Here is a 17705-nt window from a genome sequence, read left to right on the forward strand (position 1 = left end):
ATAAAATGAAAAAAAAGCAAGAAACAATGAAAATTTATAACTTTTGAATTTCATAAAACAATGAAAAATTATAACTTTTCATGGTTTGAGTCAATGGAAAGTTAAATAATTTATTTCATTAACTTGTCATTCTTCAATGAGGCAGAATTTGAATGGGTTTTTTTTTAAATTCCATTAAATACTTTCACATGTCACATAATTCTTGGGATGGAAAAAGGTTTTATATATCTACCACTTTTTATATATCTTTGTTTTACATATCAGGCTTGTATGCAGTCACTGGATGGGAAGCAAGGTTCTATCTAGATCAATTTTCAGACAACCTATAATTTCAGATGTACTGACATTGCAGTCCTGGCATCCTTTCGATGAACCTAGTAGGTCCAATATACAACCAAAGAACTGAAAATGAGGAAGGAGTCAGGGTAAGGAAAAGATGGTTAACCCAGAGGAAATCACAGTATTCTAGATAAACAATCAAACAGAGGAAATCTCCAGATCTCCACCATTCAATCAGCTGCAACCATACAACCTATACTTTCTCTGCAGACTAGGCATTTTCTTTACCTAGATAGGAATAATCATTACTCTTTTTGATCAATTTACATTCATGATGCAATAAAATATGCTATTCCTCCAGACATTAAAGCGCCATATGAGAACAGATACAAGCAATCTTAACCAACGACCTTTTCCATCTTTGTAATTGTGTACATAAAAAGTATTCAATTGAAATATAAACTGTAGCCATACCTCAGAGAGAGGTAATAATAATATTGTAATATGCAGTAAAAGTAAAGGAGTCAAACTAATCTCAATTTTGTAGATGTTTGCAAACATCTAAAACTTCTACCTGCAATGATTTTATATGAAATTGCTTCCTTCAATAACAAAAAAAGGAAAAACTAATATTGGTAAATAAACGAGGACAATATAACTAAAAGAAAGAATAAAAATTACTGCGAATGATTTACAATTCTAAGCATCAATGCAAATTTTCAAGTATTTAATACACGAAAGCTCAGATACCTTCATCTAAATTCTAATAAGCTAAAAGTAATAATTTGACTTAAAAAAATTAATTCTATGAATTTCAATTTTTTAAAATTTTTTATTAGAAAATGACTACTCAAGAGTTTTCAATTTCACTCTTTTAAATTGTTTTCTTCAAGATAATTCTGTTCAATTATATCTTAACTTAATCACATGCATGTTACTTAATAATGTACTTTAATAATATATCAGTTTTATCTGTAAAAATATCAAAACAAACTCTTTCTGTTAAATGCTTATAAATTTGGACTGGATCTGAGCTCCTATATTCTCAACTATTAACACTGTAAACTCATGAAACTTCAGATTTTCCAATAATTCCTTTTCTACAACTGTTTCACTATCTATAGAGAAACATTTGTTGCATTCTGCTATTATGCATGAGTAGACTAATACTTAGTTAAAAATTTCAATTAAAGCAACTGATAAGTTTAGTGAACAATCCCTTTTACCTTAGCAAGTGCTCTCATTAAAGGTTCTTTATCTTGCATACGACCAGCTGTATCAACTAATACTACATCTATCTTGCTCTCGCGAGCATAATTAATAGCTTCCATAGCTATTCCTGCAGCATCTTTGCCTGTACTCATAAAATAATAATGTTAGTTACCAGTATGTACATAAATAAATAAATATATATATATAAATTGTTTTTTTATTATTATCTGATTCATTATTATTAATTAGTACTTTAATTTCTTGTTATTAGTTTTAGGAGCTATTTTATTAATTTTGGCAAGATAGTCTTTGAGAAGAGAAATGTATTATTATTTTTATTATTATTATTATTACTATATATTATAAACAGGTAGAGAATTTTTTATCATTAACTATAAGAATAAAAAAACAAAAACAAAATAAAACAGACCAAAACATGGCAGGAAAATATTATATTATAATTTTAAATCAACACAAGAATCAATCCAATATTGGAAAATATCTAGACAAAATTAATTATTAAAAATTCTGTATGTTTCTTTGTGAAGTGTGTTTGTATAAGTATAAATACATATATATATATATATATATATATATATATATATATATATATAAACACTCAGACTTTTGAAGAGATCTGGAAACACGCAGAAAGATCAGCAAAAATTGCCCTTCATTTAAAGCTGGCCAACATCTGGATCAAAGAACTACCAGAACACTGGATGACAGCCCTCATCCATCTGATACACAAAAAAGGGGACAAAACAGACCTTAAAAATTACAGGAGAATCTCACTCCTAGATACAACATACAAAATTCTTTCAAGAATCATCCTCAACAGATCGATTCACAACTCAAGAAAGAACTACGAGAATACCACAAAGGTTTCAGTCCCTGGAGGAGCTGTCCACACCAGATCATGAGTCTCAAGCTAATAATGGATTACAACAGGAAAAGAAACAGAGACTTGGTGATAACATTTGTACATTTCAAGAAAGCTTATGACTGCATCCACAGAGAATCCCTACTAAAAATTCTAAGACACCTCAGACTACATATTAAATTAATAAACATGATAAAAATGACCCTCACAAACACTTAAGTTGAAGGTAAAATTCAGAGGTGACCTCTTGGAACCATTTGAGATCAAAACAGTACTGCGCCAAGGTGATGGGCTCTCACTGCTATTATTTAACTGCTGTCTAGAAATGGTGATGAAGGAATGGCTTAAAAAATAATCCCCAAAAGTAAAAATAGGCCAAAAAAACAACAAAAAAAAAACGGTCTTGGTTTCGTCGACGATTTGGCACTGCTAGCGAATGACATCAACAAAGCTAAATCACAAATGTTATAACTTCAAACCATTGTAAATAAAACTGACCTAAAAATATCATTCGAAAAGGCAGAAATTATGCTCCAAAAACCAACATGATTAAAATAAGTAAACGGTAAAAAAATCAAAATAATAACCCAATTTAAATACCTCGAAGAAATAATAAACAACCTAAACAAAAAAAACCTTGATCCAAATAAGAAGAAACAAAATAGCCTAAGTTCAAGAATTGAACCTTAAGTTCAAAAAAACATGGTACACTTACAATAAAAATTGCCTATCAATAAACACAAAAATACGATACCACCACACAGTTATAAAACCAGAAGCCACTTTTGCAGCAGAAACACTTTTCAATTTGAACGAACAATCAAAGACAGACAGACAGGCTTCACAAAATCTAAAGAAGAATTAGAAGAACCAGCATCAATAAGAAAAAGTACCAGAAAGACGGGTAGTGGTGGACTGTGCCCAACAAAGAGTTAGAACCCATCACTGATACCGTGTGTAAAAGGAGACTAGGATTCTTTGAACACATCATGAGGATGCAAGATTCAAGTCTTCTGAAACAGCTAGTACAGTACAATCTCGACTCGAAAAACACAAAGACAGGAAGCAGGTGGATCAGAGAAATAAGAGAGGATCTGAAGGAAATTTGTCTTACACCAGAAGATACTACAGATAAGATAAAATTAAACAATAAAATCAAGAACAAAAATATTCATAAGAGAAACAACTCACATGAACATTTTCAACACTACAAAGAACACAAAGATTGGAATGTATGAAAAAGTACTGGGAAGACTGTAAGGCTCAGACAGTCCCATCGAAGAGACTTGGATAATGGAATGAATAAAGTGATCCTATGTGATCATAAAAGATAATAATAATAAACACTCATACACACATTTTATTTTCTTATTTTAAAATTAATTATTTTATATTTTGTTGCACTGCTATTATTAAAATTTTACCAAGGTTTTCCTTGATCCATCAAGGCAAATGCTGAAGCAGTTCCTTTTCTTAACAGGGCAGCATGTCTACTCACTTCTAATACGCTATACAATGTATTATTATGCATCAATTAGAATGAAAATATTATTTCAAAATGTAAATGGGCCCATTTTTAAGATACTTATGTTCAGTATTAGTGAAAATGCTATAGAAGGAAAATAAATCTCTCATTAATCAAAACTTATTCTATTAACCGTGCTTGTCATGGCAAACACAGAGGCAAGTGTGTGTGAAGCAAGGCATCATGTCTGTCTTCATTTTCTTCTGTTTCAAGCTAAATATTGGGAGTAAACATCAATTGAAAAGAAAGATAAGGATTAGGATAAATAAAGATACAGGATGTAGGAAATACAACCTGATATTGATAGAATAGAAATTAACAATCAAATGTCTGATGATGAGAAAACCCTTTCAGTATAAAATCAATTTAATTTACTTCGCATATTACATCTCCTTCATAAAAGTTAATATATATGATACATAAAAAAAATCCTTTTACTGTTGAAATGGAACATGACAAATTTTGTAACTTAATGGGATAGAATTCTGTCATTTTTTATTATTTAGCAATGTGCATTAAATTCCTTTAACTTATTGTTTATATATAAATCATGTAAACATTTTTAACAATGTTTCTTTCACATATACTCTTATAAGAGAGCTAGTTTTTTTCAACCTCAGATTGTGCATCTAAGTAAACACGAGATAGGCCGGAGCCAGGTCTGTGCATCCTGCAATTGTGCATTGCAACAGTCTGAGCTGAACTATGGGTAACTGAACATGGCTGCTACGATCGATGCTCCTGCCAAGTGTGTACTAGCCTGTTGCTACTGTATGCCTGGTTGTGCATATTGGATGATTTTGTCTGCGACAAATTGAGGTTTACAATAAGTAAACTTTCTGCAGAAATCCCAGAAATTTCAAGGTCTTCTCTGTACACAACTGCGACTTAAGACCTAGGATACCGGAAACTGTGTGCATGTTGGGTCTTAAAAATGTTGAGTAATGATCACAAAATACAGCGAATGGTGTCAGCCTTAATGTTTCTCATGTGTTACGATGATGAGGGGAAAGAGTTTTTAAAGTCTAGCTATGAAACTGGCTATGAAACTTGGATCCAGTTTGACAATTGAGAAACCAAAGAACAGTCTATACAGTGGATGCACACTTCTATTCCAAACAACCCAAAAAAGCTCAAACAGACACTGAACAACAGGAAAGCAATGGATGCAGTTTGAGGAAAAGAATAAAAAAGGAAGTTTATTGTGAATCTTTACGTCACCTCCGCAGAGTGATCCAGAACCAACGTAGAGGTATGCACTTATCCGGCATGGTTTTGATCCATGACAACGCATAACCGCACTGTGCCAGCATGATGCAAGAACTTCTCAAACAATTCAAGTAGGAAGTTTTCGACCATCCACCGTATAGTTTAGCCCTAGCATTTAGCAATTTTCACCTCTTTTGAGAACTGAAGGCACGGTTGGGCGGACAACACTTTGCTACCAACGAAGAACTTCAGGAAACTGTCAAGACATATTTTACACCTCACTGGCGGCAAACATCTTTGAAGAGAGCATCAGAAAGCTGGTGTCATGATATGACATTCGCTTAAATCATTTTGGCGATTATGTAGAAAATAAGTTAGATACTACTCAACTTTTAGTAATAAAATCATTCTGTTACGTCAATGTGTCTTTTTTTTATAGCCCATCAGAGGTTAAAAAAACAGCCTTCATATTAAAATCTTAATTAAAAATTTTGTATGAATTGAGGTGTGAGTGAATGTGTCAGCATGAAATTTGGCATGGCAGTTTGTGTATTAAAAGGCTGCTTATATTAAATCTTTTAAAAAACTGGATAAGATATTAAGATAAGGATTGCTTACATCGCGAAGAGGTTTACAATTTACCAAAAAATTATGTTAGTGTTACCTTATAAATACTTTCATTGTTCAATGGAAATAGTATTGCAAAAATTAAATGGAAGTACTACTGGAATTAAACTCTAATATTCAATAAAAAATAATATATTTAAAGAATTAAATTGTTTCACAACAGTATTTCATATCAAAAAATTTATTTTTTATTTATATTTTAAAAAATTGTTACGTTTTATGTATTGAATTGAATGTTTTTTAATAATTCTTCTCTAAATTAGGCTTTATCAGGATGAGAACGACCTTTAACTCGCACCATGGAAATGGACATCCAACCTAAAATAAAACCTTTCCTAACCCTTTACCGCTCCTAAATCCTAAACGAGGTTATACGTCATTAATTCGTGGGCTTAATTTCTAGCTTAACAAATTTATAGCTCTCTGAAATTATTGAGAAAGTTCAACAACAGTGTCACTAGCTTTGTTTTAATTGTACATACCATATCCTTTTTCATACAATTGAACCATTTGTACGCCATTATGTTTCTCTGGTGGATGAAGAGCATTCAAATGGCGTGTATGAGTTCGTAATTGTTCAACAGCTCCAGCTCTGAATGTATCACAAGCAGCGATAAGTACACGTAGATTATTTTCAATCAACCAGAAACATATCTACGGAAAAAAACATAAGTAAAATAAAAATTAGGTAATTTAAATAATCCCGAATATAAAACTGATTACTGAGACACCTTCAAAATGACATTACTTACCCTACCCCTGGAGTGTTGGATATTGTATTCCATTAGAATATTGTATTCCTTAAGTTTTCTTTAGAAATTAAAATTCATTTTAATTTTCTTCAAAAGGATTCTAATTTTTAAATGAAACTTAATTAGGATCATAAATGTACTGTAAAGTTATATTATTTGCAATAGCCTCAATTACATTAACATTTAAAAAGTTTATAAATATAATTAAATAAGAAAAAAGTACTTTTGCTAAATTTGTAGATTTTCCAACACCATTAACCCCACAAAATGCCATAACAAATGGTCGACCCTGACGTCTAGCTTCCACAGCATCTCGTAAAATATCAACACGACGTCTAGGTGATAAGATTTGAACTAGTGCATCAGTTAATGTTGCTTTAACTGTAGATGCAATACTTCCAAATGTTCCCAAAACCTGAAAATAACCAAGAAACGAAATTAACTTATTAAAAATCTGTTTCAATCATTGTTTTCATATAAATGAATAAAGAATATTATCCACTATTTACAATTCTTACTCTTTATAAAGTAACTTGTTTACTGTAACCGGCAAAATGAGTTGAATTATTGGCTTTGATCATATTTGACTTCCGCTATGCATGGCTTGTGCATATTTTCAAAATCTTCACTGAACTGCTTGACATTTTTTCAGTATTCTATTACTCATGTTGTTTTGATTGAACAGTTAAAATATTTGGGTAAAAAGTTCAGCCAGTTTCTTGTATACTGCATTAAAAAAAAAAAAACAGATCGAGCATATCAGATTTTCTGGTTAATTTCAACATCTATATTAGGGTTGGATATATATATCCAAAAACACATACAACACCCAATATTAACGAACTTAAAAAATGATGATTTTTAATGGACTGAAAAAATATACAATGAATTTTAACATGTGACTTTAACCACATAATGAATTGAATAATTTATTGAACTGCGTTCAGATTACACTTGAATGATGAATGTCTATTCTCCCAATGTTCACCACTAGCTACAAACGCGAATCCCCACTCCCGTCAACTCCTACTACATTTTACACCTTGAAAAATGTCCTAACTTAAACCCATGGAACAAGAAATAAATATGATTTATAGTTTTTGTAATGTTGCTGAAACATGTGGGAACTCAGCATATACCGTATATGTGAAATATGATCATAGCACGGTCTACTTTCTTTTTAATTGAATCTCATATAATAATAAACTTGCATTCCACAGAGACAATATCTAATTCACCAGTAAAAATATCTCTTCAGTAAGAATTATTCAAATATACACCCCTTTAAATATAAGTTAAAGTGGTGCTATTAATAGACAGACATAGCATAATCATTAAGAATATCTGATAAATAACCAAAACAAGTCCATCTATAAACTATATGAGATATAAACTATTAATAATTATTCATTGAACATACTGACATTATTGTCCTACTTCTTTTATATAAAGTAAATTGATAATAATTACAACACTTTTATTATTTATAACAGCATCAGATTTCTTTCAAAACAAAAATAACACATCAATTCCTAAAACAGTCCTAAATCATAACTAAAACATTGTTGAGACAAGAAGTGACAAAGTGTTTTATTCTTTTATTAATAAATTATGTGTTTTTAAGAGAAATCTCATGATGCTAATATAAATAACAAGAATTCATCTTCTAAAGTATAATTGTATCATATGAGTTATTTTTTGCAGTAGCCGCTACATAACTACAAGCTTGAATGATCAGCCTGCACATCACTGCTATACTTATTTACTGTTCTTTGAAACATTGGCACACCATCATTAGTCATCTATAGTAGCATAAATATGATGCAACTGTTGTTTATGAAGCGATATATTTTTATGAGTTTACAGTATTAAGATAGTAACATCATGTTTCATATACAAAACAATTATTTTTATTTTATTTTTGTTTCTCTTTTCCTTTTCCATGTGTATAAAATTCAGCTCTATGCCTCTCGGTATGGTTCTTTTGGTGTGTGTAGTGTATTTGTTACACAGTCAATTACTGTACGATAAAATATTTTACAAAACGTTTTTATCGTGGTTAATGGAACAAACTTTTTAAATTAATTCGCATATGTGAACAGTTATTGTTGAATTTAAGTTGAAAAGATAAAAAAATTGAAGACACGTGCATGAAACTGTAAACAACGTGTACAATTTCGTTAAGAAAGAATCTTTAGCTATAGGAAAATTAAAAAATGATAAGCATTTAATTGCTATACAGAAGTGTGAAGAGAGAACTTCAGCTGCCTGTGGCATTTTCAGAACTCAGATTCAAAGCCAAAAAAAGAAAAAATAGAACTTCTTTGACCTAAGGGCCGAATGTCTATTCATCACCCCCCAAAAAAAGTATTCTAAATCGTTTACCGGATTAGATGATTTTTAATAAAGATGTGATTTGGTGAACTTGAACGAGTTTCACTCGAAAATAGGGGAGGTGCCAACAGTTAAGAAACTCTGAAAAGAATTGAAAATTAAAATTAATTTAATGGCAGTGAAACTAGTTTAAGAAGAATTTTGAAAGAATTAGGTTTTCAGTGGCGCAAAACAGAAAATAAACGGAAAATTTTAATTGAAAGCATGATATTAAAGGCAGAAAAGGATTTCATATTTGCAGGCTATCATTGATTTTAGAAAATGTAACCAGGTGATCGTATACTTAGATAAATCCATGTTTTATCATCTGTTTCAATAGCAAAATCATGGACTAACGACAGCGAGGCAGGACTTCATTTACCAACAGAGGTGAACACTAATTCTAATTCATGCCAGAGATGAAATGGGCATATTCCAAATACAACGTTAATTTGGAGAGCCAAATAAAAAGTGGCGATTACCATGATAGCATGAATACAAAAAATTATTTGAAATGAACTGAAGAAAAATTAGTTCCTAACCTTCCCTCCAAGTCTGTAGTAGTTATTGATGAAGCTCTATATCCTAATACCCTTTCTGAAAAACTTCCAGTGTCATCAAGCAAGAAACAAGACGTGGCTGTTTGGCTACAGAAACATCATATTCCATTTTCATCTCAAATGCTTAATTCACAATCATGTGAACTAATTAAGTTAAACAAAAGTAACAGAAAATGATACCAATTTGACAAATTGTTGGAAAGAAGTGGACATCAAGTTCGCAAGCTTTCGCCTTACCATCCTGATTTAAATCCAATCGAGATGGTATGGTCAGAGGTAAAACAACAGAGGTTGCAAACCACAACACAATGTTTAAGATGTCAAAAGTGGAGAAACTGTGTGAAGATAAAATGAAGTTGACGAGTGACAAACACTGGAAACCTTACTGTGAGAAGGTTAAAAAAAAAATCAAGGTGAAAATCAGAGCCAAGAATCGTTAATAGATTCTCTGACAGAATCTTTCATTGTCTCTATGCAGTGACAGTGATAACAGTGACAATTACATTGAAGATAATGATGAAAATGTGGACAGCGTTCTAGTTGGGAAATTTAACGGATAATTCACTTTCCAATAAGTAATTAAAGTAACGGTAATAACCATCTACGCAATATTTACTGTGTAATTACTGTGATAGATATTTTGCCATCTGATATGACAGTTTACAATGTACTGTACAGAATTAGCAGACTGTATTTCATTTCAAAATTGTTGCATTCATCTGTTAAGATTAAAAAATTTATTTTGTACGGGGAATTACTAAGAGCGTGAAACATGTTTTAACGTTGGGTAGTAATTGTCACCACTTCAAGCTCACCGTTACTTGGAGATGACTGTAAATTTGATCTTAAGATTCAAGTGGGTTTGTACCATTATAATGTTTCCATTTTATTCAGAAGTATAATAGAAGTATCAACTTAACATAGAATAGAGTAAGCATAAATCAACATACCTTGCCTTCAAGTTTAGATGCGACAGAATCACATAATTTATATGCAATATCTGAAGCAACATTTTTTGTTATAAGATGGTCTTTAAGTTTTTCAAGCACAGGTTGCATACTTTCACGAGACAAACTCTTTTGGCCGACAAGTCCTCTGAAATAAAAGAAATTATTATTTAATAATTCCACTAAATTTTTTTCATGTACAAATATATTACAATATATATACATTGTGAAACACGAATTAAATAAGAAGTTAAGTATTTCCTAAAAAAAGGTTTTCTCCAAATTTAAAAAATAGTTTTTTTTTTTAAGAAACAACTTTATTACTTCAATATACAAACCAAACATCCTTGTTTGGTGAATTAGGTGATATGGTGTCAACCATATCACCTAATTCAGCTGTTTCTCTGTTCCAGGATATTTCAGTTCGAGCTATCAATAATAAATCTACATGTTTCTCACTTAAGAAACATCAAAACACCTCTTTCACTTCTTCCATTCACTTTCTCTTTGAGTGTAATCTCTACACCAGTATTTTACTGTCCTCTTCTACTAACTTTAGTTTCCTTTGTTTTCACACTTTTTGTGTTGTCTTATCCATTCAATGCATGTGTACTAGTTTAGCTACTCCTTTTACAAATAAAATATGAGTACCTAACTTCTCTCTAATCTCTTCATTTCCAATTTTATCCTTTTTAGTTTTCCTGATTGTTCCCCAAAAAACTCTCATCTTTGCTCCTTATAGCTTATTTCTTTCTATATACAAATATCAATAGTAAAATAAATACTAAATCAATCTTTAACGGCAAATAATATTTATGGGCACGATAATCAGCGATAAAGATTATATAAATTATTATTATAATAGTTTTTTTTTGGGAACCAAAGCAAATTCAAAATTATCTTAAAGCAGAACTATTTTAAAAATTACTATTGTGAATTTTCTCATTGACACTATCTCAGTTGCTTTGTGCTGCGTTGTAAGCTGATAAAGTTAACTTATTGCCGACATAAACATTGTAGAATGGAAAATAAACAACATATAGAAAAATAAAACTTAATTTACTGATTAGTACATTACTTTTCATATAAATTAAAATAAACAATTTATTATTTATATGTCACTTAGCATAAAATGAACTACAACACAAACCTAAACATAGAAAACATGCCACTTGATTTTGCTGTAGTTTTCTTTGTCTGTGCGTTGTCCTGTTCCTCTTCATCATCACTTTCTTCTGAATCACTTTCAACCTCTATATCTTGGATACCTCCAACCATGCGACCAACAATCTAAAAATAAAAAACAAGTAGTGATAAAAATTTTAATTAATTTCTAGAATTTAGATTTATAATCACTATTCAAAAAATTGCTCTATTGCTATGAATGTTGCAATAAGTGAGTCAAACGTGACTAATTTAGAAGTCAAGTTTCCCAAATATTTAAGAATTGTGTATTGCTCTTTTGATAATCAGTTATATCCTGTCGGTATAAGAACTCTTATATCTATCTAAGCACATGGACAACACAGATTTTAAACACACACAGATTTTACACTGAAGTAAATCGCATCAAATGTTACTATAAAATATAGTGAAAGTATTCTATTTATCAAAATTTGATGCCCGTATTTTTTGAAAACTTGAGACAGAGATCGACTATAATACTTTCAAACATTTAAGGAATAGTCTGATTATGCAGATTTTCTTCTTGTTTTTACAACATATCTTGGTAGTAAAATGTATCTATGATAAGGTAATTTTTTTTTAACCTCCGCATCCACCATTAGGTATTCTTCAGAGGATGAGATGAATGATTTGTAACATGTGTGAAAATGTCATGCCTGACTGGGATTCGAACCTCCAGATGAAAGGCTGAGATGCTACCACTCGTGCCACAGAGACTGGCTGTGACATGGTAGTTGTAATGAACAATACCCACAACAGCTATTGTTCATAACAACTAATGCTGTTATCACTGATATAAATATTCAGTTTATTAAAATTAAAATCAATTTAATAGAATGAATAAATTCAATTTAATCAATTTAAATAAATGAAAGACTAAGTAGAATCCAGCAAGCAAATTGTTATACCGACTGGTTGACCTTAAAGTCAATGTCAATGTCTACAGAACCCCTGATTAGTCTGGTCATATGGTAATCAGTGGGGATTAATTATTATTACAACTAATAATATACAGAGTAAGACTGAACTGAATACTGTTGCACTGAATCGGTTCTATTACTATGGGAGCTATTCAAATATAGGGTCTTTTGTTTTCAGTGCAAAAAGTAAAATTGCAATAAAACAAAAACATGTGTAATATCAACCAAATTTTTTTATTTTGAAGGTTAAAACATTACGTTATGTTCAAAAATATCATTCATAAGGCCTACATGGCTTTGCTTGACCTAGCCACGTCTATCAACAAAATTTTGCATTACTCTTTTGCAAAAATAAGCTTGAATTCCGTTAATAACATGTCGAATATTTGTTTTCAAGTCATCAATCATTAGCGGTTTGTTTCTATAAACTCCTGACTTAACATAACTCCAGAAAAGAGAGTCTAAGGGAGTCAAATCACATGATCTTGGTGGCAAATTGACATTACCATTTCATGAAATTATCGAATCGCCAAACTTTTGATGCGATAACTGAATTATTTCAGCAGCTGTGTGGCATATGACACCATCCTATTGAAACCACATCTCATTCAAATCAAACTTTTCCAAATTTGCAAACAAAAAATCATGAATCATAGCTTGATACGGTTCACCATTTATTGTAATAACATCTTGCTAATTTTCAAGAAAAAGCTTCCCAATGATGCTACCGACAACTCATAATCCACACCAAACAGTGATGTTTTTCAGATGTAATGGTCACTGTTGAATCATTTGTGGATTGGAATCTAATCCCAAATAGGACAATTTTCCTTTTTTACAAAGCCATCAAACCAAAAATGAGCCTCATCTGAAAAGATAATTTTTTTAATGAAAATTTAGATCCATTTTGAGCTGCACTAAAGTCCAATCAGCAAACGGTCTATGCAAAGATGGTCCTGTGGCTTTAATTCTTGAGTTGGTTGAATCTTATATGGTGTATATCAATATCTTGATGCAAAATTTACCATGTTATTAAAGAAAGGCCCAAACTTGCGAATGATGTGAAACCAATAAATTTCAATTTTTATGAGCACTTGCACTTACAGTAGCAATATTCTCTTGACTCCTTGTATTTCTTTTATAAACTGGTGTTTCAAGGTCAGGTTGAAAAAGAAGATCAGTATCAGTTACTGTAACTGTATTGTCATTAGAACCAGATGCAGCCTATACAGAATGAATCGGTTTTATAAAAATACCGTAACTTCGTTCCTATCGATAATATGAACAGGATGTTAATAATTAAGGATGTGTACTGTATAAGTGGCATCCGGTATTGATAAGCAAAAGCCTAATGTAACTATATTTATGCGATTGAATTTAGGTACTTCTAAGAAAACATTTACATAAATTATCCAGGCTAAAAGCTGTTTCAAGTAAGCCCCGCATCCTTATTTTTTCTCTCCAATTCCAAGAAAAAAGTGAGGGGTACTTAAATAAATACGGTACTCTAAAAAAATATCCTGGTAAAACATTCTCACTGTTAACTGTGAATTCTACGTTAACTTATTCTAACACGTAAACATGATGGTCAGAAGTTCAAGAAAAAGTAATAAAAGAGTGATACACACGATATCACAGAGTGATAGTCAAGTCAAAAAGGTATGCTAAATAAGTCAATTATTTGCAAATGGCTAATGGAAATTACTTTTCCATTGTTTAGATAAAATCTACAATGTTTCTATGTCTTGATATATCTGGGCTACTTCATACAAAATATAACTTAAAATGCCACGTTCACAATCAGGATAAATTACAATTTGTTGTGTTAAATATAGTCTCGCATTGGTCAGTACAAAAAAAGGCTATGATTACTTTCTCTCTTTTTAACCATTTAAAAAATTTATTTTAATTCAATTCATTATTATTATTCAATTACAAATAAAAATGAGTATATTTTATGTTCACTTACCGAAGAGTCAGCAGCTATGTTGAACCTTGAATCATTTCCATTTCCAACAGGTTTGTCCTTTGTACGTTCAAGATCAGCAAGATCTTTAGAATTTCCCCCGAGATCCCACACACGAGGCTTTTTACCCTCCTTAGCAGGTTTTGGACTTTTTCTATAAAAAATATAATTATACATTTTTTTAAATTTACCACATGTGCTTAAGTCATGTACACGGAATATTTTTGGCATATGAAAAATACCAGACTTAACTAGGATATGAATGTTGTGGATAAAAGATGAATCAACACTCAGCCAAGAATGTCAGCGAGATTAAATTATTAAACTGCAGGCTTATTTTATTCAATAATAATTATGATTAACATTCTTTATTCATCAAAAAGTCACAATCAATGAAATAAAATTCTGATTCTTAAAAACAAAAATACAAACCTAAATTTATAATATTACAAAATAACCTTACTCATTTACAAAAGTAATTCGGAAAGTTCTTGGGCTGACAGAAAAAAAAAGTTTCAATATAGTAGTCACCTTGCAATTAAATATATTTAGAGCAATGAATTTCCAACTTTTTAATATTCCTCAGTATAACCTGATTTTCCAAAACTGCAAAATAAGAGTTGTACCAGCTGTTGAACCAACAGCTGGTACCAGCTCTTGTTATGCTAATTCCAACTAATGTCGCCGGTTCATTTTGAATAAATAAAACAATATTTAGTCATATTTAAATTACATCGTTTAATATGTATGAATAGTGAATACATGTTTTTGTGTGAAAATGATTGTTACAATATTACTGTTCATGTTGGAAATATATCTAAAAGAGTAATCTTACAATAATGCATTCTAAACATTATAAATAATTATCAGCTGGCAACTAGACCTGTTAAAGAGCAAACAAGTTCATATACTTTTACATAAAGAAGAAGAAGATGATAAGAGTTAGTATATTTGATTACAATAAATAATGAGGTGATGAATACATGAGACTGAACATCAGCTTTGACCTCTTAATACAGTGAGCCATTTATTCAGATCTGAGAAGAGGAAACAACGTTGGGAGCCAAATCCAGTGAATGTGGGACATGTGGAAGCATTTCAAAGTAAACACCACGGTGGAGTTTTGCAGTAACAATCTGAAACGTATTTGCAGGCAGAGTAACGTGGTGAAACAGCATTACCTTTTGGCCAGATGTGGATGTTAGCCTGAAAAGCACCCTCAATTAGTCCAGTAGTGAAATGTAATACTTCCTGGTGATGGTCCTATCTTTTTCCAGATAGTCTAAGATCACCACTTCACAAGAATCCCCCCAAAAAACCACAGCAAAGGCTTTTCCTGCAGGTGGAACAGTTTTTTCTTTCTCTGGTGCTCTTTTACTTGCTTCCATCCATTATTTGGTCTACAGTATGTAATGGTGGAGAAACTCAGTGGAATTGGGTTTAAATAAGTTTAAACATCCTTGAAATCTGTTCAGTCAGATGTGTTTTTTGTAGATTATTAACAAGTACGGCACTCATAGAGCACTTTTTGATACCTAAAACATAGTGTAAAATGTAGTGGACTTGATTTATTGAGATGTTTGCAATGTCAACAAGCTCATATACCTTCAGTCAGCTATCATTTAATATGACACTGATTTCTGTGATGATCATCGGTCATAGGGATTTTGGGCATCCTAACTTTCATCTACTTGAATGGATATATGACCATGTCTAAATTTAGCAGCTTACTTTTTAATTCTGCCAAAAAATAAAGGGAAAGATTGCTTTAAAATCGAATCTAACAACTTTTGTATATCTTTATATCTTTTTTCTTTTTTTATACATCTATTTTGTTATAAAACAAAGTTTTACAAAGTGACAGCTCGAACTTCAATTTTATCCATTTTTCTGAAAATATCAACACTCGTTTACTTTACTCGATCGCTAAAAACAAGCGACTAAATGTATGATCTGAAACTTCACAGTATACCACCTAAAGGATTATACTTGGCAAATATCAGTCATTTGTTCATTTTTACTCAATCTTTGGGTCAGGCCAAGCACTTTCCAGATGACCCTGGCATCTATGTGTGCTATTTACTCAGCATTGCACTAACTCGTTTAAAATAAAACCTGACTTAAAAATGGGAGTAAAAGTGAATTTACATCAGAGCAGATGTGAAAATTATTGTTAGAACCTTGCGCTACGAATTATGCAGTCAAACTTGTATGTTTATGCAATTTTTGAAATTGTCCAGTTTTAATAGAAAATGTTTAAAACATTTTTTGCCAAAAAACTTATGCTTGTGTTTATGATTGATTTATACCCAATTTACAATTTTTTTTCTTTTCGAATAGCCCATTTATAGGGCACGCTTAATCAACTTTTTAGCACATGCTTCTTTCATTTTTCTAGAGTGGTGCTCTTTGTCTTCTTGAGTCCATTTCCTCCCTCTTCTACAAGTGAGTTTTTTCCTCTCCTGAAACTCTATTTCCTGTATTGTTTTTCTGAATGTCGCTCTGTCTTTTAAAATGTCAGAGTCTACTGAATTGTTTAGTAGGGTGAAGATCTATTTTGTTAGTCTGGTGTTCTCCATTCTGTATATATGTCCATAGAACTGCAGTCTTCTTTTCCTGATTACATCTGTTATTTTTTCTATTTTGGAATATAGCTCTTGGTTTAATCTTTGTTTATGTGATCTTTGTTTAGTCCTGTGTTGTTTTTTGGGCCTAATATTTTCCGTAAGATAATTCTCTCTCTATTTTCTCTACGTCCTGTACTTTATGCAGTTTCAGCGCTTCTGCCGCATATAGTACTTCTGGTCTAACTACCGTTTGGTAGCGTCTTAGTTTGGTGTTCCAGGAAAGGGAATTTTTCTTGTTGTAGATATTCTTCGTGATATTGTATGCTTTTTCTATTTCGAGTAATCTGTTTTCTAGAGCTATTTTTTCACTATTGTTTTGCATTATCCATTCTCCTAGGTATTTAAAACTGTTAGTTCTGGCTATTTTATTTCTGCTTATTTTAAGATGTTGTGGCGCGTTCTTGATGTTTGTAATGTATTGAGTTTTCTCAATGGAGATCTGTAAGCCAGCCGTAGCCGCTTGTCTTTGGAGTTCTGTTATTTGTTCTTGCATATGTTCTATTGTATCGGTGATTAATGCCATATCATCAGCAAAAGCTAAGCAGCCTATAACAACTCTCTTGTTTTTTGTTCCGAGATGTAGGCCATTGGTGTTAATCGCCTTTCTCCATTCTCTAACTATCTTCTCTAAAACGCAATT

At 31.4% G+C, this 17705-nt stretch overlaps 1 protein-coding gene across 1 annotated transcript in view; it reads right to left on the reverse strand.

The window, feature by feature from the left end:
* Window positions 1-17705, reverse strand: part of SrpRalpha (signal recognition particle receptor alpha) — a 62163-nt gene that overhangs the window by 14500 nt on the left and 29958 nt on the right. The window contains exons 5-10 of the mRNA XM_075376257.1: window positions 14442-14592; window positions 11518-11657; window positions 10371-10515; window positions 6711-6902; window positions 6218-6389; window positions 1506-1633 (exon numbers count right to left, since the gene is read on the reverse strand). Coding sequence (XP_075232372.1) covers window positions 1506-1633; window positions 6218-6389; window positions 6711-6902; window positions 10371-10515; window positions 11518-11657; window positions 14442-14592 — 928 coding nt within the window. The remainder of the gene's footprint in view (window positions 1-1505; window positions 1634-6217; window positions 6390-6710; window positions 6903-10370; window positions 10516-11517; window positions 11658-14441; window positions 14593-17705) is intronic.

The sequence above is a fragment of the Lycorma delicatula genome, chromosome 10 (genome assembly GCF_047948215.1).
Source record: "Lycorma delicatula isolate Av1 chromosome 10, ASM4794821v1, whole genome shotgun sequence".
In the NCBI taxonomy this organism is placed as follows: Eukaryota; Metazoa; Arthropoda; class Insecta; order Hemiptera; family Fulgoridae; genus Lycorma; species Lycorma delicatula.